Source organism: Agelaius phoeniceus, chromosome 2 (genome assembly GCF_051311805.1).
Source record: "Agelaius phoeniceus isolate bAgePho1 chromosome 2, bAgePho1.hap1, whole genome shotgun sequence".
Taxonomy (NCBI): Eukaryota; Metazoa; Chordata; class Aves; order Passeriformes; family Icteridae; genus Agelaius; species Agelaius phoeniceus.
Genome location: NC_135266.1, coordinates 20311758 through 20337045, shown reverse-complemented (window position 1 = coordinate 20337045; position 25288 = coordinate 20311758). Strand labels below are relative to the sequence as shown.

Below are 25288 nucleotides of genomic sequence, written 5' to 3'. Positions count from 1 at the left end.
AAGATTGTTGAATACTCAGCAACTCAGGGTTTAAATCAATGGACCTCAAATTTCCCTTTCCAACAGATGAATACAGAGGAATTCATTGATTTTAAAATACACTGCTATCTGTCAGCTAATCTGATCTCTCCTTGCTCCTTTAATATGTGGCCCTGAAGAAGGAATGCAAGAATAAACATCAAAGGACACATTAAACATCTCTCTCCCCTCCCCCTGCCCCCCCCATTTTGCCATTTTCAAATATGTTTTGCCAGATGTTGGTGTGGTTTTCAGATTCAAATGAACATTTTTGAGACTGGGTTTCAGGCCAAGTTAAGCAACTGTAGGTGAAGACATTTGCTCTGCAAACCATAATTTATGGCAAGATGTGCAGGGCAGAAGGATTGTGAAAATATTCTCATTAAAGGATACTGAGGAAAAATACCTGATTTGTCATATATAACAGAAATGTAAAAGTTCCTCACGTTCTAGAGACACTGCAGTATTTGTTGGACCTTCAACCAACAGAGATTAATCTACCATAAGGTTTTTTTCCCTCATTCCTTAGCACTGGCACAGACAAACAGCATTTTACTTCTTTGAGACAGTGGGAAATACCTGAAGACCCCACTGATTTTTCCACTCCATTAACTTTCATCATGATGTCTTTGAATACCAAAGGATAACATCTCTTCCATTGACTAAAGGCCCTCTGAAATACACCCCTGTATGACACAGAGGATCATTCAGAAGTGAAGGAAAGCAGTCTTCTGTTTCCTGCCCCTTGCTTCATTCCCTGGGGCACAGACCTACAGCTCTGCTGCTTCATGTCCCCTTCCCAAAAGCAAATCTGACCTCTGCCCCTGTTAAACTGGATCATCAAGCTGTCCTGAGTTTTGTTTTTTTTTTTTATAGTGAAGGACAGAAAATCTTCTACATTTAGCAAAAGTGATCACATTTACAAAGTTATCTCTATGTAAACAAGATGATGATCCCTCCAATTAAAAAAAAATCTTAATATATACTGTATGTGGGTTCAAAAAAACCACCAACCCCAGCTGTGGAGTAAAAGTCCTGTGAAGGCTGCTAAATACAAAGATGCATAATCTGACAAGTTTATTTCTGGAGTCCAAAAGTGCTGGAGATTGGGAAACTCATCTGACAAACTATTTGAAAATGCATGCTTGGCCTGCCCTTATACTGTTCCTGATGTCTCTGCTACTGGTCTCTGTCAGAGAAACCGTGCCAGCACCTGTGTGGTGGGAACCAGAGCTTCTTTCCACCTATATTTTTATATACGTACCACGTGCTGCCGCTTATCACCACTTCCCAGTAGTGCCGCCCGCTGTCGATGAACACGTTGCCAGCTACCCCGTAGCTCCCCTGGCTCGTGAATCGCTCTGGTGTGTGACTCTTCTTGGATGATGTTTCATCCCGCTCCACTGTCAAGTTATCATGAGACACTTTCAATTTTCTGTGAGCAGATTTGGGGTCCAGTTTAAATGGCTGACCTAGAGATGCAGAGACAAAGATGACAGAAGAATGGTTTGGCTTTGATTTTTAAAAGGAGAGTGGATTAGCAAGCCTCTAAGAAGCCCACAGGATTACATAACCATATTAATTTCCTCCTCTCAAGCATTCTTGAGACAGACTAACCTATCCAGCTCCCTGCAATTCTATTGCATTGTCAGTTTAGTGTCAACTTCATTGTGCACTTACTTCCCCGTGTTGATAATCCCTGAAAAGAGCCCAGCATAATCATCATGTCCATTATCTCTGACCTAGAGGTAACCAGAATACTCTAATTCTTGCATGTAATTGAAACCAATATACATGCTAATAAAGGTCTGAGGGTTGCTTTTTTCACAGCATATTAGATTTAGAATAACTTGTGTTCTATTAATTCTCTAGGGGCAAAGCTCCATAATAACATCTTCATCATTCCTACAAAAAGTATGTTTTCAAATCCCACAAAATGAGTTTGAAAATAAGAAGAGCTAGGCTTGTCTCTTTGTTCACTGACAGCTTTATTTGTAAGAAGCACAGTCAACAACTCAGGATTGCTTTGGAAGGATGCCCATGTGGTGCTGGATACTGTGCATTAAAAGGAAGGAAGTGAACTGTAACTTGGTCCAAATAATATGGTGCAATAACATTACTCAGGCTGTTGCTCTTGGCAAGTGTCTTCGGCTGTAGCACAAGGTTTGTAGACAATAACAGGAAGCTTTTTGGTAAACCAAATCATGTAGATATATAAAGCCCACCAAAATTCTGACAGGCTTGCTCATTTTGTCAGAAAGCAGAACGATCATTTGCCTCCACCAAGAGACAACTAGAAGACTACAACTCCACAAGTGGTCCAGCAAAGCACTTTTCTCTTCTTACTGTCTTGCATACCAAGGGGAAAAACATGTAATCAGAAGATTTGATGGCATGCTCAGAAAATTTAAATTAGATCTATCCATGAAGCCTGCGTGAGGCAGTGGCACACGTACTTAAAGTAAAACGTAGACTGTTCAGGGTTATCTACTTTTGCAATGTGCATTTAACTACATATTATGACCAAACATAGAATAAACCCTTTGCAAAGTATTTGGGGGCTATTTCTTACTACCTGACAGCAGTAACATAACTTCCTGCCTGACTTTCTGACTGCTTAGTAGCCTTTGTGTGCTGGAGCAGTATCTGAAGGATGTCTCTCTGTACTAAATTGTCTCTGGTCACATCACACAGGTTAATAGCAAACAGGAGGAAAGCAGAAAGGTGTACATGCCTTTCTCTTCAGACTCCCTCTTGCACCACTCACTACCGTCCCTCTTCAAGCACCCTCCCCTACAATAAGCAGGTTTCAAAAGATGCACGAATTCCCGTGTTTTCTTTCCAGCCCTCAGAACTGCCCATGATGACTACATGACTGAAGGATTAGCTTGTGCAAGAGGAAAAAACAGCTGAAAACTAGTCTTAAAATTGCTATTCTTCATCTGCTAATAATTTGAGTAACCATTGTTTTTTTGAAGTGGGATCTCTGACTAGTCTATCACCTTGCTGAACTCGATGAAAAATGAGGGGGTTGCAGCTAAGAAATTTTCCAGTGTCCTAAAAAAGAGATAATTCTGGAGGATAAAATTAGACTAGCAATTATCTTATGAACACCACAAAAATAAAATGTTTCACTTCAAACATAAGAAAAGCTTTTGCTTTGTAGAGAAAAAAGAATAGAGAGGATATTAAAACAAACCACAAAAGAGTATTTTCAACCATTTCATGTATGATGGCTTTGTTCCTATATGATATTTCCAGTGACCAAACTACAGATATATCTCTCAAAAAAACCCCAACATATTTTCTGCACTATAGAAGACTAAGACAGTCTTGAATTATATTAAATAAGTGGCTTTCATTTTGGAAACCACCTAAAAAAGTTGAACTTATCTGTCCTCTTGTATTTTCCAAAGATCAGACCTAAAAGGAAGGCCAGAAAGGAGAAGACTCCGTGCATCCTGATCTGGTGTTACTCACTGTTTGTCTTGAGCTTGCCAGGCTCGCTGCTGCGGCTGCCAGCCTGATTGATGGCCTTGACAATGAAGATGTACTTGGTGCCACTCTGTAACCCGTGCACCGTGTAGTGGTTCTGTTTGATATTAGGAACAATCATCCAGCTGTCGGCTGAGTTGCATAAACCTGCAATTTTGAACAGAGCACATCAGTCATAGCACACAAAACACACAGAGGGACATTTAGAGCATTCCCAGGCACCCAACAACCAATATGAGCTTTGCTTCTGTACCTTTTAAAGTGTTGTTACATTTACTGAGACACTACTTAAAGTCGCTAATTCATTTTATCAACCCACAGCCAAGGCACCTTTTAAATTCTTGCTATGTGAAGTGAACCATAAAGAGTGGGCATTTAAGAAATGGCTCAGTGGAGACACTAGCAGTCTGAGATTTTTCATATCCCAGCACAAGGCATTCTTTATTGCTTAAGAACTGGAGGATTATGGAGATCCCATCAATCTACTGTTTGGATTAATGAACTCAGTTTAAACCTCAGAAAACGAACGTGAGCAGTAAAGCCAGGAGGGCTGGGGAGGCACCTTTGCTGACAGTCCCCAGGTATGCATTCTTCAGAACCTGAAACAAATCATGGGAGGCCAAACAGGGTAGAGCATGGGCTTCAGGGAAACCTTTGGCTCTTGCACTTTAGACTTTGCCAGAAAGTAATCTAAGCCAGTAAATTTAATGGATGCAACTTTTTGATTTATGTCCTCATGCTGAGATGCCAGCTGGGAAAGAGATGGAAAATTTTCCATTTATAAACCTTTTTGGTTTATATTTGGTTTACATTTGATGCCTACCACAGAAGTATAACACACAGGAAATAAGTAAAAGAAGGCAGTACCAATATCATAAACAAATCAGGAAAATACCCCATTAAAATGAACTTTTTAATCTTCGTAAGTTTTTCCTACTGTGATATAAATGCCATGGCAGTCAATCACCCATACATACAGTTCCATCACTGTATATTTGGAATGGCTCCTGGTCTAATGGATTCCCCAGCCTCTTATTCTAGATATTTACATAAAAAAATTAACATTTATGAAGAGTATATCTATTCACAACATTTTATATGGTTTTACAGCTAGAAATAGATAGATGCAAGTGGAAGTGTATCCATGTGTGCACATATGTAAGGTTGGAAAATGTAACAGAGAAAGACTGACAGAGTTCTTGGCCTCTGTGTTTGCTGGGCACAGAACACATTATGGAAGCTGTTGTTATTTGCAGACAGCTTTCAGCTTTTAATGAATGTTCTACCAGCAAGCCACTCATGAAGACAATCTTTTAGAACTCAGTAGTAATTCAGCTCTGTATATCAGACAATATCAAAAGTTTATGTAAAATAAAATTTAAAGGCTACTGGTTACAAAACTTGAAAGAAACAGATCTGTGATACAGATTTGCAGACTCATAGACAATTCATGGGCATACTGTGAGATTCCTTCCTAATGTGATATGTGCTTTTCATAATAAATGACCATTAGAAATAGAATTTAAATTCCAAATTTCAATCTGAGTATTATGATGTTTGTGTCTCAAAATTCTCTTGCAGTACAAAGCATTTTTGAGAGGCAGGCAGAACAGAGATTCATCCTGCTGTGCAAATGGGTAACTGTGGACAGTTTCAGGTTAGATTTATACTATCTTGACACTTAATGAAGAGCTACAATGCCTAACCTATTTTTCTGTGCTCTGAGGAAAGGCAGAAATCAGTGAGTAGCATAGATGAGGTCTCAAATTTCAGGTATCTAAAATGATGTGAGATGAGTCACTCATCTGTAGATAATTTATATATATATATGATTGCATAGAACAATTATCTGCCTTTGTCATGAAGAGAAAGAACCCACTTTATACCCCATGGTAACCCCAGCACTTGTAGTGAACTGCTTAAAGCAACATCCGTCCATGTCTTCTCTCACTGAGCCCTACACACCAAATTATAGTTATTTTTTTAGGCTGTGTGTGAATGGGTTTCCTATGAGGAAGAAAGAAAATAAAGGAAGCAGCTTCCTGACATAAAATATTTCACTGACTACTCAGAGGAAATCTCATCTTTTCCCACTTTGCCACAGATATTAATCGCACACTCCTGTACCTGAACTACCACATTGATTTTGCATTGAGACTAGCCCTTACTGGTGCTATTGCAAAATAAATTAAAGTATGTTACAACAAAAATAAGCACTGCATTTAAAAGAAATTTAATATGATCAAGGAGTCTTTAACTAAAATGCCTCTGATAGGATAGGATACCAAATAACAAATGACAATAAACAGGATGGATACAGACAGTGGGCCTAGAAGTGTCTTCTCCAACCACAACCACACTTTGAAAGCAAGTTCTGTAGTAGGTATAAGCCATACATAAACTGACCATTATGCAGAGATAGAAATGCCTAGAGTTTTGGTAACTCATCTAGAAACTAGTTTTGTATTATTCACTACAACTCTCTAATGGGCACATTTTTAAGACTTCCATTACACTTTTTACGATACCCTCCAGAGGCTGATTGCTCCTTAACAAAGTATAAAACTTTGGTCCAAATAAGTATATAAAGAACAGTAAAGGAACTGTTGCATTGCTATGAGTCTCCTCTTGAGTTCATGCCCTCCTCCTGGGTATGTGGATTTATACATACCAAAGAATCACTGAAGGCCTTACCCACCCTAAACCTGCACAGTCAATAGAGAGAGCCATTGGAAAGTTAACATTTGATGGCCAAGGTCCAAATAGAGTATTTAATTTGAATTCTATTTCATACAGTAAAGATTAATTCCAAATGTGGCCATGACCTGACTCATGTTCTAGAGGAAAGCTCTATCTCTTTGATGACAGAACACATCTTACGTTTCTTTTCTTTGTCCTTCCACTCTTAGGCATCCCAGACTACTGATTTGCAATAAATGCTGGATGTGCAGTGACTGACTTGGTTATTTTACTTGACAAACCTTGTTGTCTTAAAAAGCTCAGCTCTTGCCTATGCACCAAAGGGCTCAACGATATGTTCTGGTGCTTTCTGACTGTAAGCTCTTTGATAACAGGCTTTAAATTGTACTTTGAGTCAAAAATCCTGGGAATGAAGTACTGATGATGCCAAACTACAAGTCCAAACTCCTTCAAAAGGGAGAATAGTTACTTGTGTCAGCCAAGTTAAGCATTTACTTATGAAAGAATAATTTGTCACTGCATCAAAGGAATTTGTCTCCAGTTATGCCCTGTCAGGACAGCCTTTCTTCTCTAAATACAAAAGAATATGATTAAGGAAGTTCAGGGAAATGAACAAGCAGCCTGATCACACTGGCATCCAGGGGAAGTGTTTGCCCTCTCAGTTCCCTGCCGGTGGCAGCAGGTGAAGTGGAAAGTACACATCTCCTCACTGGTGCAACAGCAGGAGCCAAGGGTCTCCCATTGTATCCACTCCTAATCCAGGCTGCATTCAGGTTTCTTGTTTCAAAAACCCAGGGCTTTTTACAGGGTTATGCAGATGGTAAAACAATGTATTTTAGAACTGTAGCCTACAAAAATGCAGAGAATTTAAATTACATCCTGGAACGGTGCAGTGAGCACAGTGATGTCCATACAGGATGTGTGAGTTTTCAAAACAAGTTTCTCAGAGTCTAGAGGTAATAATTTGTAAAGCTATTTCCCTGGTGTTGGCTGTTGATGCACTTTAAAAAACAGATGGGAAAAATCCCAAGGTGTAAATCCTCCTAAAATTTACACTGATAGATTTTAATAAAATATATTTTCTTGAAAACTGGGAAGGGAGCACAAAAGTCATGGGAAGGTTGTTTAATCTCTTGAGTATTTTAATTATTGTAAAATGTTTTATTTAAATAAATTATTACCAATTCAAATTGGAAATGAAAATAAGGTAGGTGAAAGTAACAAATAGCTCTCCACCCCCATTATTCATTCCCATTTGAAAAAAAAATATGTGCAGGATTTCTGAAAAACACATTGATTTTTTTTTTTTTTAAGAAATACAGTCTTTTTATAATTTTAAAGATGCAGAAGTTTTCCTGATTTATCCCAAATTTGCTTTTGTGCCATTAAAAATGCTCACTAAAATCTCTTGTAGAAATCTGAAGACTGTAAGGAATCTTATTAAATTTTATTTTTATTAAAATAAAACTTCCAGAAAGAGGCAAAGTCTAGAATATTAAAAAATGATTTGGTGAATCATAAATTCACTATTTTTCATTAAACCTTGGGCTCCTAATTGTCTTAGGTCCTTCCAAAAACTTTTATCCTCTCTCAAAGGAAAGAAGTCCTGTAACAGTGAAAAGGTTCTGACAGTAGTACACTGTATCCTTCACAGAGTGATTTTTTTAGAAATTAGACTATATAACTAATTATCCCTGATTTCTTGTGCAAGGTAAGAGAGAATGATTTGCTGCTCTTCGTCAAGAAGGGAGAGATGTATTTTTCCTGAAGAACCTTGCATCAGAGCTAGAGAAAAATTTGAACCATCCTGAAACACACTTTAACAAATCCATGATGTTAAAAAAGGGCGCACTCAATGAATACTTCAAAATCTATTGAAATAGGGTAATGAAATTATAATGCATGTTAGTTAGCTCATGACAAAGTAATTTTAAAAGCTTTTACCATATTCAGATTGCAGGTGATTAGCTGCCTCTCAGAAATGCAAATGTACAAATGGTATAACTCTGAGGACAACTGCTTTAGTAAAAGCCTACTTAATCTAGAGTTCTGTATAGCTCTTCTGCACAGAGCAGGTCTGCCAAGCATTCAATAGCCAAGAAGTTTGGCCACATTTGGAAATAATCTTTCCTGTATGAAATAGAATTCAAATGAAATACTCTATTTGGACCTTGGCCATCAAATGTTAACTTTCCAATTTTTCAGTTAATAAAAAAGAATATAGTTGATTATGTTGGATAGAAAGTATACTAAAAAAACATAGCATTGCTTGTTTTTGTTACTGAATTCTTAGCAATCTTGGGATGATATATGCCTCTGGTGGGGGAAATGTACTGTGAGTGGAAAGTGCAGTCAGGCTGGCTATGTGGTTTAAGAAACAGATTCCAAAATAACAGCCTCCATTAGCACGGTAGGTGGGTATGTATGCAAAGTGATTCCTACTGTCTCCAGGGAAAAAGCTTGTGGGTTTAATGCACTACTTGAGCTACTCCCTGGTGACTAATTCATAGCTAAAAACCCACAGAACTGAAGTCAATCTATGAGCCTGTTTACATTATCTGCTATATGCAACTCACAATACCATTGGGAATTTCTGGGATGTGACAGAGAAATAAAAATACAGTTATGTGCAACAGCATGCGTATGCCATAAATACGAGGAAATTTTTGCTAACCCAAAGTCTAAAACAGGATTAAAAAACCCCAAAACACAAACCTATCTCCAGTTCAGCAAAACTTGAAGGCTGCAGTGCAACACCTGTTAATGCCACTTACAGTGAGAGCACCTCTCTATGTTCAACAGCACTAGCAAGGTACACTGTGATATTCTAAGAACAGCCTTGGAAAGCCATTTGTAACAGGTGTGATGTTAAATCCTTCTGCAGGATCAAGTATAGACTGTAACAAAATGAATAATCATCCAAGCAGTGTTCTGAGGATGGGATTGACAGGAAAGAAGAAATGGTCTCAGGATGTACCAGGGGAGGTTTAGACTGGATATTAGGAAAAATTTCTTCATGGAAAGGCTGGTCAAGCATTGGAACAGACTGTCCAGGGAAGTGGTGGTGTCACCATTCCTGGAGAGATTCAAAAGTTATGTGGATGTCACATTTAGGGCCATGTTTTAGTGGTGGACTTGGCAGTGTTAAGTTAATGGATGGACTCAATGATCTTAGAGGTCTTTTCCAACCTAAGTGGTCCTATGATTCTGTGATGTTAGTGGGTAAATCTCCAATACCAGTGTAATTTGGAATGGTCTGGGAGAATCTCATATTTTAGAAACCCAGGCAGATTTGTAGCATGTTGGCAGGAAGATCACCATTGGAGGGGTTCAAGTCTATATTAAATAATGGTATTTAAAAAAAGGCTTTACAACATTTAGAAAGGCCTTTCACGTATACTTACACATGCACGTATTTAATGTGGGTTAACATTATAGCTTTCAATTAAACCAGGATATTTGCATAAGAATTAGCTCTGTTAAAAAAAACCTCAAAACAAAAATCCAAACAAAACAAAATAAAACCAAAAAATATCACCAAAAAAAGGAAGAACCATTCTTTCATTTCTTTTTATTTTCATTTAAGGTCTTCAGAGCATTTTGTAATTAAGTTTCTTACAGTGTTGATTTGTTTACTCTTCAAAGTTTTAATTAACTATTTTTGCAAAATGATAATATGAAAGTTGAGACTGCATACTGAGCACCTCATGCCATGCTTGAAAATTATAATGCATCCCTGAAAGCAGACTTATTTATATATGTTTTTCAGATCAAAGCTTTCACCTCCACATGGGAAACCTACACTACAGCCTAAAATAGAAATACCTTGTTATTTATTCACTAGTAAGCAAGGAGTAAAATCCCACATCCCAAGGCTGTGGAAATGGCACACCTTTTGCTTCTGCCATGTTCATACATAATGTGCAAGTCAATTATTGAATTGACTTGCACAGCATAAAGCCATAGATAAAAATGGACTAGAAAACAAGCAACACCAGCTTATCATTGTCATCTCTGCTTGGCAGTGATTTATCTGATAACGTTTTCCATCCTTATCTACCTTGCTTCAATTTTTGAAAAATTACTATTAGACTTTTTCATTATCCAGCTCAGATGTAGAAGCATGTGTTGAAGTTTATTTGGGCTTTCCAACAGCCTTAAATTTTGCAGTGTGTTCTTCAAAATCAGACTCTTAAGGGAAACACTAAATGGAGGTTTTGACAAAACATTCATCAAATTTTCAATAATCCATCTTCTTTTTCTCAGTCAGTCCTGAACACTGTAATACATTCACAGTATGCTACTTAAAAAAGGTATTAAGATGCCAGCACATGAATCCTCACATGTCCTTTCAGATGGCTTGGAAAATAAACTCCTGCTCAGTGATGGAGAGGATGAGGTGCACACAGTAACAGAGGAGTCAGTGGGAGAGTTTGGCTCAGTACTCAAACTTGGCATAGACCATACCATTTTTCCACTGACATAAAGCATGTAAACATGCCCACAGCACTGACTTTCATCAAAGTATCTCAACAAATTTTCTTCTTATAAAAATGTTTTGCAAGAAGAACAACATTTCTGCCCTGAGTCACAACTAAGCCTATCTAGCTCAGTGCGTGGCCAGGGTATTTGATGCTGGGGAAAGATGAGGGTGTACAAAGGTTTCAAGGAACAGGGAAAGCACACACTGATCATTTCTCACCTTGCTCTCCCAGGCATCAACAGCTAACAGCTCTGGCAATTCCAGAGCAACTTCATTGCACTTCATTGCTCTCAGTGTATTTTTCTTGCATGATCTGTCCAGGCATCTCTTGAACTCAAAACACACCAACCCCCTGTGGTGATGAGTTCCCTATCTAAATATGTGTTGACTTGAACAAACTCCACATTTTGATTGATTTGGTTCATTTCAGATTCCTTGTTTAATAAAACAAGGCTGTGTCAGCTAGTGGTATGCCCATTAAATATACAGTGACCAGGAAGAAGTTGAATGACTTCTCCAAATTCATAGTCAAAGACCCCAATGATTCCAGAACACTGAATCCAGAAAAGTTGACTTCCTGACCAAATATTAGACAATATATTTTTTTCAGTGAGGAGAAGTTATTTAACAATAAAGCAATCAAAAATCTAATTAAATAAATTCAGCCATTAAAGAAAATCACAGACTCAAAACATTGAGTGTACTCATAAAAAATGTGCTATAATACAAATTATACAATGTTTGTTAATCTCATTTTAAATAAAACCAAGTTAACTTATAAATTGTTGTTCCACTGGATGTTTTCTGACTTAGCCTGTAGTTCAGTGAGATCTATGCTTTGTAGCCTTGAAGACAATAAAAATCAGACGGAAGGACTTAATCTGTATTTCAGACAAAGGTCCAGATGTCAAGTTTATATAAATGACAATGGGGCTGCAGTTCTAACTAATGACCAGTTCAACACAGGCTCCCATGTGCACACTGCCTGACTAGTGCAGAGAATGGAACTGAGATCTTTGAACTTGCTACATCTGCAAAAAGGGACTTGGGATGCCTTTTAAAATCATTATTGGTTTGGATTGAAAATTTTGGCTTTAAATCTTTCTAGAAAATAATTTTTTCCTTTTGTACTTGACATAGGAGTGTATTTATCTTTAAAGAAACTTGGGTTTCACAGAAACCATGAAGGAACAATGAGAAAAGAGAAGGTTTATACTCACTAACAACGTTGGCTTGTCCAGTGAAGATGGTGTACTGCAGCTCATAGGAAACCACACAGAACTCATCATCTGAAGTCCAGTGCACAGTGATGGTATCATAGGAGGCTGTACAGAGCTCTTCTCGAATGGTGGGAGGGTTGGGAGCTGTGAGATACAACACAGCAGGCACAGTCAGGGAAGTGCTCCCCTCTCCCCTGAAATTAGGGGATGTAGTTGATGTGTATGAGATTGTAGAGGTGTCATCCAACAGACTTTTCAACAGCTTTTCGCTAATTCCAGTACTAACTTTGATTATCATATAACTGTTAGGAAGGAATTCTTAATAACAACATAAACACCTAGGAACTCCAGATTTTGAAAATATTTTGTATTAAAGTAGCTTTAGTTCCAGATGCCATAGAGCAAGTGATGTATCTGTGTCACATTAGATGGATACAATGGTAAGTTACGTTTTCTAAGATGGTTCTGATCATTTCACCAAATTTATCAAAATTTCATTGAAGCATATCAAGAGGGAGGGTCAACACTTCACTGTTGATTTGAAAGCAGTGTTTGCCCAGCCTATCTTACCAGAGATTGCCATAAGTGGTATTGTTGTGGTCCATCCTTCCTGGCCTTGCTCTAGGCTGCACTATGATCTGTCATTTATTGGCAACAGGTATTTTAAATATACAATTTTGGGGAAGCTGCCAACACTCATACTTTCATGCCCAATTTTCTCCTCTCTCAATTTTTATCGATCTCCTAGCTATCCTTTCTAATGTAGATACATATAATTTCTGCTGGTTAGAAAATTAATATTTTGCAGCATTAAAAAAAGAGTTCTTATCATAATATAATGACCATATGAATATTACAAGGAAATAGTCACCCAGGAGCCCTCTGTCTCTCTGTTTTTATAATCAACAGGCAAAATCTTTGTGTAGCAAGATATACAATCTTTTTCCCATAATTAGCACATGAGATTGTTCTAAAGACCTATTTAAAGTGAAACTTGAAGCAAATTACTGGGGTCTAATTTTCCTGTTTGCAATCTTTAAAAAGCCAAACACTTTGATAAATACTTAAATAACAAAGAAATGAGTCTCTCTTCCTGAGGGATGTTCCTGCATACTTGTCTCAGTGGGAGCTTCATTCCAAATCATCTTCCCTACAAGCCACATCATGAAAAGAAGAATCACAAATCCTTTTGCTTTAATAGTGTTTCTTCCAGCTGTCACAGAGTGAAGAAGGAGGGCACTCAAGCTGAAACAACCAAATTATGTCTGAATTAAAGGAAAAGGAAGGCAACTATGAATGTTTGTGGTTTGGTTTTGAGTTTTTTTTTCTGTCAGCTCTTTAGCCTCTGATAGCCACAAATAATAGCCTCAAAAAAAGTCCCTCTGAAGGAATTCCACCTTTACTTCTGCAAGATCCTGTTTTTATGAAGCATCTATCTTTTTCCATCAAGAATTTTTATAGATCATGTCTCTGGCTTACTGATGTATGTTCCCAAGGATTAGAGTGCAGACAGGTTCCCTAGCAGCCTCTTTTAACCAAGGGGCTTAAGGAAAAGTTCAAATGTGTTTCATGATAGGACCATGATTTGTGATGCTCCAAATATTGAATCACAGAAGCCTACCAATGCTTTTTTATTTTAACTTGTCAGAAAAACCCTTGGGACAGAAGGGTATTAATGAAAAGAAATACAAATAAACTCAAGTAAGAATAGCTATCTGTGAGAAAAATATAATCAAAATGTGGGGGAAAAAAGGTCCCCAGTTTTCTGAAAAGATTAATGGTAATATCAGCTATGTTCCAAAAATGTATCCTGTAGAACAATCACTGGAGGTTTTATTTTTTTTTTTTCCATTCCTAGCTGGGGCTTCATTTCAATATTTTGCCTGTCCTTCAAAGGCCAAACAAAAACTGGAACAAGTGTTAATAACAAATATACAAGTAGATCAATTTTTATTTGTCTGATGGTCTTCAATTAAAGTTTTCTTCTGTCATCTCCTGCACCTAACAGCAAAATATTTTACTTGAGAAATGTACTTGTTATTATTTCAACACAGAAAATAAATATTAATTTATGGAAAACAAAAATTACTGAAGGTTTAATTAATTGCAAATTGCATTTCAGTAACACCTAAGCATCTTCAGCTTCTTTGAAAATGGCATCCTAAGTTTGCTCTTTGTGTGCACACCTGGCCTTATAGCTGCAAATCTACAGCCCTTCATGTAATGAAAATGTCTGAAAGAAATTTTACCTAAGAAAGACATGATTTCCCTGACTCTTGTGATTAACCCACACTCACCTGAGACTATATTGCATGAATTCAGCTCTTGGGCAACATTCATTTCATCAACCACCCAGAATAAAACAAATACACCTGCTTCTCCTACAGAAGGGCAGACAATTCCACATTCAGATGCTTTGTTATGACAAAATAATGTAGCTGTCCGACTGCCAAATTCATCATTCCACAGCACGTACTCCTTTAGAGAGTGTAAATTTGTAATGCAATTAAAGAGATTGACCTAAGCCAGTTAGCTTCATTCAGTAAAGCATTTGGTAGTGTGTGATTTGGTGAATTATTGAATTCACCAGTACTGTTACAGAGCTCTGTGCCATGGGACACCTCCTCAAAGACCCCAATGATCTCAAGGCTGCACCAGCAGGTTCCCCTCCCTGGCTCGGGTGTGCTTCACCACTGCTCCAGAGGGGAAGCCCAGCGTGCTTCCAGCACAGCAGTGGAAGACACAATCCACTTCTCCACAGAGGATCAGAGCACATATCTCAGAGTGGAAACTGCTTCAGACACTCAGACTTTCATTCACCAGTTTTGTGAATCAACACTCTCTCACAAGACAGAAAAATCATTGCTGAAGGCTGTTTTGCTTCATTTTAGCTCAAAACTGAGTAAACACACTTAAAAAGTCAGTAACCACACCTAAAATGCCTGAAAGGCACTAATATTAGAAATGCAGTTCCTTAAATTTGCTCTCAGGAGTAACTGATCTCACCAGCATAACTACTCCCTTTCAACCCTTTTAGTTTAAGGCACCTTCATTTCCATATCATCTGCATGGCTTTTGCTCTGATGGCTCACAAGGTCTGCACGCCTGAGGGACACTTTAGGGACACTGCCACCTCTCCCTGGTGATTTTCAGCATTAATGAAGTGCCTCCTGGGTGTCTATTGAGATACTATTTAAATCCTCTCAGCACAAGGTCACAGAGATTGACTAAAACAACCTCAAATTAATTTTGTTTGCTCAGTTTCTCTCTCCCTGCTGTCATGCAAGTGACTGACTTTGTAAAGATTCCTTATGGATTTTGATACTGAGTATCAAGAGCTAAAAGAAGACCTAAGCAATCTGCTTGAGTTAATTGTGCTAGAAATATCCATATTGCTGGTATGACTGTGAGGGAGTTGCAGAGCTGCTCTGAACCTCTCTTTTAGATATTCATTACTGATTCCATCTTGTATCATGACACTGGGCTGAATCAACATGGAGGAATTGGAAAGCACAGTTCCATCAGATGTGGATACAAATTTTAAGTATTATTAACTTGTCAGGTGTGAGTTGGTCATACACACAAACCGTCCCGACCCAGTCTTTGGGCAGACCAGGACTGCTCAAAGCCAACAGAATGAGAAGAGATTGCACAAGCCTTGTCTGGAACTGGTCTTTGATCTTTCAGTGCTGAAAGGGTTAAGCAGTAAGACATGTTGTCAAGAGTTTCCAGAACAAAGTTGTTTCTGTGTGAAAAAATTGCTGGCATATGCTAGGCAATACATATTTCTTTGTGCAGTCATAGGTGAAGTGATGGATGAAAAAAACTTATCATTGTTTCAGATAGGATTTCTGAAGTAGGGCAAATTGCAAGGTGAAAGAATGGATGCTCCTGCAATTGATTTCAAAGTATTAGGACATAAACCAAGCATTTTTGATTCACAATGGACAAAAAAAGTCCTTCTGACAGTAATATTGTGCAGAGAGTTTGCAAGTCATGCATATTGCCTGGGTCCAGCTAGATACATGTCTAGAGAAAGATGGTTTCCAGATGAAGAGCTTGAGGAACTGTTAAGATAAGAATGCTTTCAAAAGACATCAAGGCTATATATAGAGAGAATAAAACAGGCAGATGAAGATTAAAAGTATTGTTTTAATATACTGAGCTTGATATCTCAATGTCTGGCTGGCAACTTTCAAAAAGATATCAGAGATTTTATTTGGATAGCAGAAGCTTTGGGCAGACATCTACATAAATGATAAGCACAAACTAGTTAAATTTATTTCTTCAGTAAAGAAATAGCCTAGGAAGAAAGAAAGAAAGATAAGGTTGGGGATATGGAGATTGAAGAAGATCTGACAAATATTATACTGGGAAGAACCAAAGGAGAAAAAAATCTCCAGGACACAGCCAAGGTCAATTGTTTCAAAAGCAACTGACAGCAGAGATAATGAAGCTGAAATTTAGGTTTTGACATTTTGTTCAGAAGCAGTACAGATGACAGTCATAAGGTAGGCTTCTTCACTTAATTCACAGCATAGATCTATGGCTAGGATGTACAAATGGTCTTTGTTTTACTTAACTGTGAAATGTGATAAAAGTAAAGCCTAATTCACTCTGTCACAAAGTATTCAGTTTATGATCTATGAAAATTCCATGCACCAATCTGAAAGGAGTAATAGAAAGCTTTCTCTGGAGTTTCTGGACAACAGTAGAGACTAATCAAATGCATTTTACTCTTGGGATCATATATATATATATGTATACCTATAGCTCATGTATACTTATTTACATATATTTACATAAATGTATTTAACTGTCTGCATAGGTTGCATTTTATGCTCAGATCATTTGGACATGTGCTTTGCATTTTTCCACTGCAGCCCATATGCTATTTTTTAATGTGAAGAAAGGCCAGTTAGAACTGTTTTTCACTGGGCATCAAGGATAAAAATAGTTTGTTAGGGAAAAAAAAACATGCTAAAATGCTTGATACATATGCAAGTTTCCTTAGACTGCATTATGAGCAATTTTTAAAGACTGTGGATTAGTTAGGAAAAAGGCAGAGAAGGACCTATGTAAATGACACAGTCATCATGATGGATCACAGAAAATATCTTTGTAGCAAGACAACCCTTCATTTTGGTACAGATATAACCTTCGTTTTCTGCAGTGCACAGCAATTAAGTTGATAATATTGACATATGATGTACAAAGGGGAGAAGACCTGAGGGATGCAGGAACAGACTGCTAGACAGAATTAACCTCATATAACTTCACAGATCTAAACCACAGCTATCTGCATTTCAGTAAGTACATCTATCCTCTCTTTGGAGACAAATGGGAGAAGTAGACAACTCCAGAATGGAGTCAAGTACCTCAATATATGTTCTCAAATGGTTATTTCTCTTTGATCATAAAGGAAGATGAGACTGATTATTTTAGAGGTCGATTGCTAGATTAGGGTGAATGAGTCAGTTTTTTGTTTTAATCCTTCTTTTCCTTGGATTTTTATAAATTTAGGGTGAAGGCTGAATATGATGGCAAAATTCCTGCAGATTTAGAGAGAGACAGACAACATAACATTTCACTGGTATGGTATAAGAAGCTGAAATTGATCGTATCACATTATTATTGTGTTTTATTTACTTGAATATATGTTAGACACTGATTGTATTCATCTGTCACACAGGGACAAAGAAATTTCTTTCAGATGAAATTTGTCTTTTAGATATGGCAAGAATCCCACAGCTGCATCAGGCAAGACTGCTGTTGCCCTGTGCATGCACCCAATCTTGTGCTTCCCAGTATTAATCTATTCACTATTTATAGAATCACAGAATCAGAGAATACTTTGGATTGGGAGGAACCTTCAAAGGTCATCTGCCTCAATCTTCAGAGAATGAACAGGGACAGGTTGCTGAGAGTTCTGTCCAACTTGACCTTGAATGTTTCCAGGTATGGGACCTATACAGCCTCTCTGGCAACCTGCCCCAATGTCTCATAACCTTAATTTTAAAGATTTTTTCCTTATTTGTAATCTGAATTTACCTTCATTTGGTTTAGATCTATTACCCAATGTCCTTTCTCAACAGACACTACTAAAATGTTTTAAGTGCTGAAAGACCACAATGAGGTCTCCTTGGATCCCTCTCATCTGCAGGCTGAACAACCCCAACTTTCTCAGCTTTTCCTCTGAAGAAAAGCCAGAAGCCAGTCCTCTGCTTGGAGTCCTCTGCTTGGAAAGAGAGTGGCTGGCAATGAGGAGGCTGCACCCTCACATTCTCCTGAACTAACACAAGTATATCCTCTGAAAACTGGGACAAGTGAATGGACCCAGGAAGTGTTTTCCAATGCTTTCCTAACAGTGCTTTGTGCCTTTCATTGCAAATTCTTGCTGCTAACAGCAGATGCTTAAAGACGCTGCAAAATAAAAACCTACCACATCTCTTCTGTTTTCAATTGAGCTGGAATGAATTGTTCTAATTCTGGCATTGAAATCAAAACACCCTAAATTACAGTAATTTGTTTCTCTTTGTGAGTCATTGTACACTCTGAGACTACACATTACTCAGGCTTTCAGTGAGGGTCTAATCCTGTGGGCTTCCTCAGGCCAAAGACCTCAGTTAGGCGAGGTGGGGCTGTGCAGTGTGGAGATCCCACCCCACAGCCTGGCTCAGAGCACACCACACACTCTCTAGCTCCAGACACAGCCAGATCCTCCAGCTCTGTGATGGGGGAAATTCACAGAGTCACCAACACGAGAAAACATCTTTCACTGCTGAGACTGTGATGTTGATTGCTTGAGCAGCTTCTGATTGCTCATGGGAACTCTGCCAGGCAGCAATCTGCTGCAGCAAGGAGGCAGCCCCAAGGGAGAGGGTAACACCTGGAGCATCCATCTCCTGGGAAATAGGGCTTGGTCCCTGCTCTCCCCCTGGCTTGCTCCAGGCTGAGCTCCAGCTGTTCTTTCACTGCACTCTGCTGCAGTGGCTTTTAATAATTTCTTAAACCTACTTCCTCACACTCTGGTGGTGAAGAATGCAAGGAGAGGAGGTGGGAAATGCATTCCAGTTGTTTGAGGCACCCAATGCTTCCTGGGGTGTTCTGGGGCTGTTGGAGATAATATATTGAGGATTAAGAGGGAGAGTGTATTTGGTTTATGCAGCAATGTTTTGGAAGTGGCTGGGCTGCGAGGGTTATCTCTGTCAGAAAAGATCCGGAGCTGACTCAGTATCAGACACAGATAGCTCTAAGATCCACCTGCCACTGCCCAAAGCTGAGCCCATCACTAGTGCTGATAGTGCCTCTGTGATGGCACTTTAAAGAAAGGGGGAGAAAGGCTGTGCAGCAGTGGGGGCAGAGAGAGTGAGAAAATGTGATAGAAACAGCCCTGCAGATGTCAAGATTGGTGAAGAAGGAGGAAGAAGAGGTGCCCCAGGTGCTGGAGCAGAAATTCCCCTGCAGCCTGTGGTGAAGGTTGTGGTGATGCAGGCTGTTTCCCTGCAGCCCACAGAAGACTGCAGTGAAGGAGATGTGCACCAGCAGCCCTGGAGGACCCACACTGGAGCAGGCCGATAGGACCTGGAGGAAGCTGCAGCCTGCAGAGGGAGTACCACATGGGATGAAGGTTTCTTGGAGGAATTGTGACCCATGGAGGACTCACACTGCAGCAGTCCACTCCTGAAGGACTCATCTGGCAGAAAGGACCCACTCTGGAGCAGATGTTAGAGAATGGCAACCTGTTGGAAGGGCCCATGTAGGGGAAGTTCATGAAGAGCAGCATTCTGTGGGAGAAAACCCATGCCAGAGTAGGAGAAGGGCACCAGGAGAAGGAGTGGCAGAGATGATGTGTAATGAACTGACCACAACCTCCATTCCTCATCTCCATGCACCACTTGGTGGGGAGCAGGTAGAAGAGCTGGGAGTGAAGCTGAGACCAAGAAGAATGGAGTGGGGAAAAGTTTTTTGTTAGATTTATTTTTATTTCTCAGTGTCCTACTTTTACAATTAATTTGCAATAAATTACATTTATCTTCCCAAGCTGAGTCTGTTTTGCCTGTAGCAGTAATTCTTGAGTGATCTCCTTGTCTTTATCTCAACCCTTGAGCTTTCATCTTATTTTCTCCCCTTACTGAGGAGATGGAGTGAGCACCTGGCAACCAGCCAAAGTTACAACCACAAGGAGAACTGAAGAAAATCCTATCACTACTATTTTATGAGGAATATATAATAGTAGCAGCTCAAGAAAAAAAAAAAAAAAAAGTACCTGTAAGGTAATCAAGGCATTCCAACAATTTCTTCTCCCTGGTAAAATCAAGTGCGAAAGTATCAAAAGTATCATTGAGATTAATTTCAGGAATTAGAACCTGGGAGGATGCAGTTGCCATGGAAACCCTGTAATGAAAAAAAATTGTCTTTTAGCACTCAAAACACAACGACTTCTATATCAAGGTGGACTTGATCAATATGGTTGTTACAGCTTCTCAAAAATTTGATAAAAGCTTATATATGTATTTTAATTATATGGTTTAAGTTAGGAACTGCCACTTTTATTTTTGACAGCAAGATCTCCAATATTTTTTTTTTACTGAACTTAGGCCTATCACGCAGTATCAGATAAGATTTTAACAAAATACTGGCCAAATAACAATATCCTTGGAATTCTTCTTTTTAATCACCCATGGAACCAAAGAAGAAAGAGCTCTGTAATTAGCTGTGTTTAAGCAACCCTGACAGATGCTGCATCTCTCCCAGCCCTTGTTCTCCCAAGCAGTTCCTTGCTCCAGGCACACCTTGGCACTGCTGTCCCAAGGGCTAGGCACAGTCCCCACAGCTCCTCAGCTGCTCACCACAGCACACTGCTGCTAACTTCAAAAGGCACAGGAGGGAGAGAAAACAAATAGATGTCAGCATGGTTTATTTTAAAAGGCTTTTCCCTACAAAGCATGTATGCATACTTATATTTCCTCCAAAATGGAAAAGTTTCCTCACCTACCTCATTTCAGGAGCTACATTTACATTTTCTCTGTCCAGATGTACTAATATAAAGAGATGAACTTTCACAAGAAAAATGCATTTTCCAGTCCATACAGCCTGGTTTCACCAAATGCATATTTCTGGAGAGCTGGATACTGGATGTGTTTACAGAAAGTTTGACTGGTTTAAGGAGAGAGATCACTAAACCTTATGCTATACAACAGAAATTAGGGAAATGTTTCAGTTTGGAGATAAACAGACAACTATGCATGCAATCTATGCCTGTTACCTGTTATAACATAAATGTCTGTTATATCATTTTTGACATGTCTGATCAAAACATTTGATTGCTTCAACTTAAAATTTTCCCATATTATTCTTTTCTGTAGACTGGACTGAAATTACTCCAGAACGAATGTTTACTAAGGACTATTTTTTCATATATTTTTTGTGTAGTATTTTAGGAAAAACCAGAGCTGTACATCTCATTGTCTTCAGCATAGTTTTCAAAAGCTGAGCTGAGGAGGTTTCCTGGTCAATATTCTTGTTATACAGTTTTCAGCATTGTTTCTGCTGCAGCTGTGAATGTAGAACTCAGTTTAAAGTAGATCCTAGGACAGATTTTTTTAAAATTTTATTTTATATCAGCTTTTTGGACTGTTTTAGGGGATATGCAAAAGGTGCTCTGTATTTACATGTGTTACAGTCAGTTTTTGGTGAGATCAACAATTCAAAATTTCAGACACCATGCTGAACCATATTAGGTTCAGAGGATTGAATTTCATCCTGTAATTCTGCCTACTGTTGACACTGTAAACACTGACACTATAGTTGATTGGAAAGGGTTTTTCTAGGATAAATGTATTTCATCCACTGCAAATAATGCACAACTTAATCATCAGAGTGAATGTAATGACTCTGCTTGTGCAGTTACCTGTTGTGCTTACAACAGAAAATATTTTACTGCAATTACTTTGAAATGTGTGGATGAAGAAATGCAATGAGTATGATTTCAGGAGACTTCTTTAGCTGCTGGAGCTCAGAGCCCTGGTGAGACTGTTACATGAGCAGTCTAAAAGCAAACAAAATGTTGCTCACCACAGGAGAACTAAGAGAGTTACTTGTGAGGAATAATTTATAATTCTATTTAGCCTCTTTTTCCATTAGTAATTTGTCTGCAAACACTTGGTATGTTTTTTACCCTTGGTTTTATTCACTGCTTGGAATGATTCTCTGATTTTCAGGGTGTTCACAGCCATTTCATTACAGACAACAATCTGTAATAGCCAAGAATTGTTTGATTGGGCACGTATGTCAGCTTGTTTCATTTCTGCTCTCCCAGTGTCCCTCCTGTGAAAGTACAAAGTATTGCATTTAAGATGCAACTGTTCATGCTTACAAGTTCAAAATGGAGCTTCTCTGAATATTCTGTGGTAGTCAGTTAGAAAGCCCTGTGTCTCCCCAAGTTTCTGCCCTATTGCTGCTTCTGCTGAACACTGAAAAAAAGGGCAGACCCTCACCTTCAGCTTTTGATACTCATAGTTTTACTACTGACTTCAACTGGGATGCCAAAATGTTGCTTGGTGACAGAATATAGTCTGAGAAACAGCATATAACCCACTGCCTTGCCTGGCCTTGTCTTTTTCAACTGATGTTCAATTCTTTGAATCTGTAATAGGCAACCCAGTATTGCTGGCTTATTTATAAATTGGTAATTAGCTTTGATGAAGACTGATGCAGCACACCAGAGTAAGGGAAAGACTTAAAAAAATGTGTAATAGGAGCAGGGAATCTCATGTTTTGAATTTGGGGAAATTGGCTGGAAAATGTGAAGATATAATGTGAACCCACAAATAAAAAAATAACTATTAAAAAAAAAAACTATTAAAAATTTTTAAAAGAGCATACTTTTGATGTCTTTCTTTGTTGTCCATATTCTCTTTCTTTAAACTTTTAAAATTAAAAAAAATTCTGATTGCTAAACATCTGATATTCCAGGAGAATATTTTTCGTCAGAAAATCCTGCTGAAACTCAATGGGTATGTTTTAGCATTCACAGCATTGCACTGAAAACCAGAGCAAATTTTCTGATAGCATGGTCCTTGTCTTTGGGATCCTTGATACATCTGGCATGCTGAGGGGAGCCAGGATCTTGAAATGAGTAGAAATTCCCTGCACCCAGGAGCCCAGCACAACAGCTGATGTAACATCCAAGCCTCCTGGACTGTTGAATCTCCATCTCTTCAAGATGCATGGTGCAGGTTCACAAAGTTACAAATTTCATTATCTTGTTGCTTTCCATTTTATAAAAAAATGAATCCCTTAAGATCATTCCCAGTTTCTTCTAATGAATGCACTGACTGCCTAATTTTTTCACAATCTCAGAATTTTTCATGAAGTAGGAATTTCAGTCATAAACCCATTTTTTAAGTGTGTTTAACATCAGACATCTGCTTGGCAACCATTCTAACTCTTTCACTTGTGCATGCTGTTCTTGTTGTAACTCTTAATTTGTACCCTTTTTTGACTGCTCCTCTTCTCAAAGGGATGTTTAGATTTAGGACTACAGTAAGGTTCTTCCCAATCTGGTATAGCACAAGGTAGCATTTTGGGGGAATATGTCAACGACCCCGCTGCCTTTGACCACATATCTGATGTGACAAGACAATACAGCAACTATGGCAACACATCTGCCTTAAAGTGAGGTTTTTCTTTTTGCTGAAAGGAACATCCCCTTACCTTTCAGTGATATTTTTGGCAGTTTGCAGGAAGCGAGCGTGGTCGTTCTCCTTCAGTGACTGCTCCGCCTGAGAGATGAGGGACGTGGAGCGCTCAATGCACTGTTTGCAGTTTGCAATCTGCTGAGCCAGTTTTCTCAGCCTCACCACCTTGAGTGGAAACACAGGAAAGCAGTCATGTCTCTGAGGTCACAAATCATGGCTGGGTTTGCAATTCAGAGGTAAAGCTGGGCAAAGGAGGAGTTAAGATGAATGGCTTTGGTGACAAGCTTTGCGGTGAACTCCATCTAGCCATGTAACATTTTAATAAGGGACAGGCACAGCCTTTCTGCCTGAATATTTTCCACATGGAAAACAACAGGGGAGAGCCAAAACAAGCACAGCTGGCCTATTTTCCAGCAGAAGGAACGTCATTTCCTGGTAATTTCTGCTTACATGATAACTAAGGTCTATTTAGATAACCATTTCCCAGAAATTATGAGATCTGTGTTAAAGGCTACTTATAGATTAACTAGATTTTTTCTATTAATTGAGTTTCATAAAAAGAAGAAAACTGAAAATAAAAGTTAACAGAAAAAGACTGTTCAATTCTGTTAACAATACATACCTGAAATCATTATGTGCTTTAAGTAAAAGAGGGTGTTTTCTTGTTGGTTATTTTTAACTGGACAAAAGCACAGTAGTGCTGGAGAGCTGATTATTATTATTATTGCAAACATATGTGCTGGAGATAAACACAGTAGATGTGACTGTAATCATTAGCAAAAAGGTTAGGCAAGGGTACAGTCCTCCATTTAAAGACAATGTTGGCTAACAAAACTTTCAGGAACTACAATAGTTCCTGAAAGGTCTGGGAGTCCTTCCCTTTGTTATCACATCAGGATCATAGTTTGAACAGGAGTAAGAAAAAGGAAGGAAATTAAATAACTCTGGAGTTTAGAAAGGCACATTAAGAACCAGTTACATGCAAAATGAGGGAACTAACAACCAAGTGGGCTGGCAGAAATGTCCAAATTTATAATCAAGATAACATTCCCAATCTCAGGAATTAGAGCTCAGGCTATAAAGTTGCTGATTTGAGTTTCGGATATATTTGCATCCTAAGCAGTGATGAGGGTATCTTAGTGCAGTTATCTGACAACAGAAACAAGTAGGAAAATAAACATTTTCCAAAACTTTCACAAAAAGATACTGGCCAAATGGTTTGTGTCATGTGATATTTGTATGTTTTTAAAGATAGAGAAGAAAATGCAGGGAACAAGCAGATTTTGGTAATGCTAAGGATTTGATCAGCTTCTAGGATGAACTAATGCCACAATGTTTCCTGTAACTGCGCATTTGCAGAGGTTACAATTCAGTCTACACCAGCCTAACCAGGAAAAGGTTCACTGCAGTCTTAAGAAGTTCATCTCTTTATTTACTAATTAATTAACAAGCAAACAGTGAACAGAAGTAAATTTTAACTTATGAGTTTTCTGCAGTAGAAGGCAAGTCATGATTTGTGATGTCTATATATGAACTATATTTTTCACTTGATTGATTCTTTCTTTTATCCTCAAGAAGAGGAAGATGACAAATTGAAAAAGGAAGAGTCTCATCTCACTCAGTCCCCACCCACTTCTGCAATGGTAGGAATGACATCTGCCCTAGGATTA

General features: G+C 38.5%; 1 protein-coding gene across 5 annotated transcripts in view; it reads right to left on the bottom strand.

Annotated features, from left to right (window-relative positions):
* MID1 (midline 1) overlaps positions 1 to 25288 on the bottom strand; it is a 334691-nt gene that overhangs the window by 12596 nt on the left and 296807 nt on the right. For all 5 annotated transcript variants that reach the window (XM_077173182.1, XM_077173178.1, XM_077173185.1 and 2 more), the window contains 5 exons: positions 23635 to 23783; positions 20186 to 20313; positions 11917 to 12060; positions 3499 to 3660; positions 1283 to 1490 (listed from right to left, as the gene is read on the bottom strand). In XM_077173182.1, coding sequence (XP_077029297.1) covers positions 1283 to 1490; positions 3499 to 3660; positions 11917 to 12060; positions 20186 to 20313; positions 23635 to 23783 — 791 coding nt within the window. The remainder of the gene's footprint in view (positions 1 to 1282; positions 1491 to 3498; positions 3661 to 11916; positions 12061 to 20185; positions 20314 to 23634; positions 23784 to 25288) is intronic.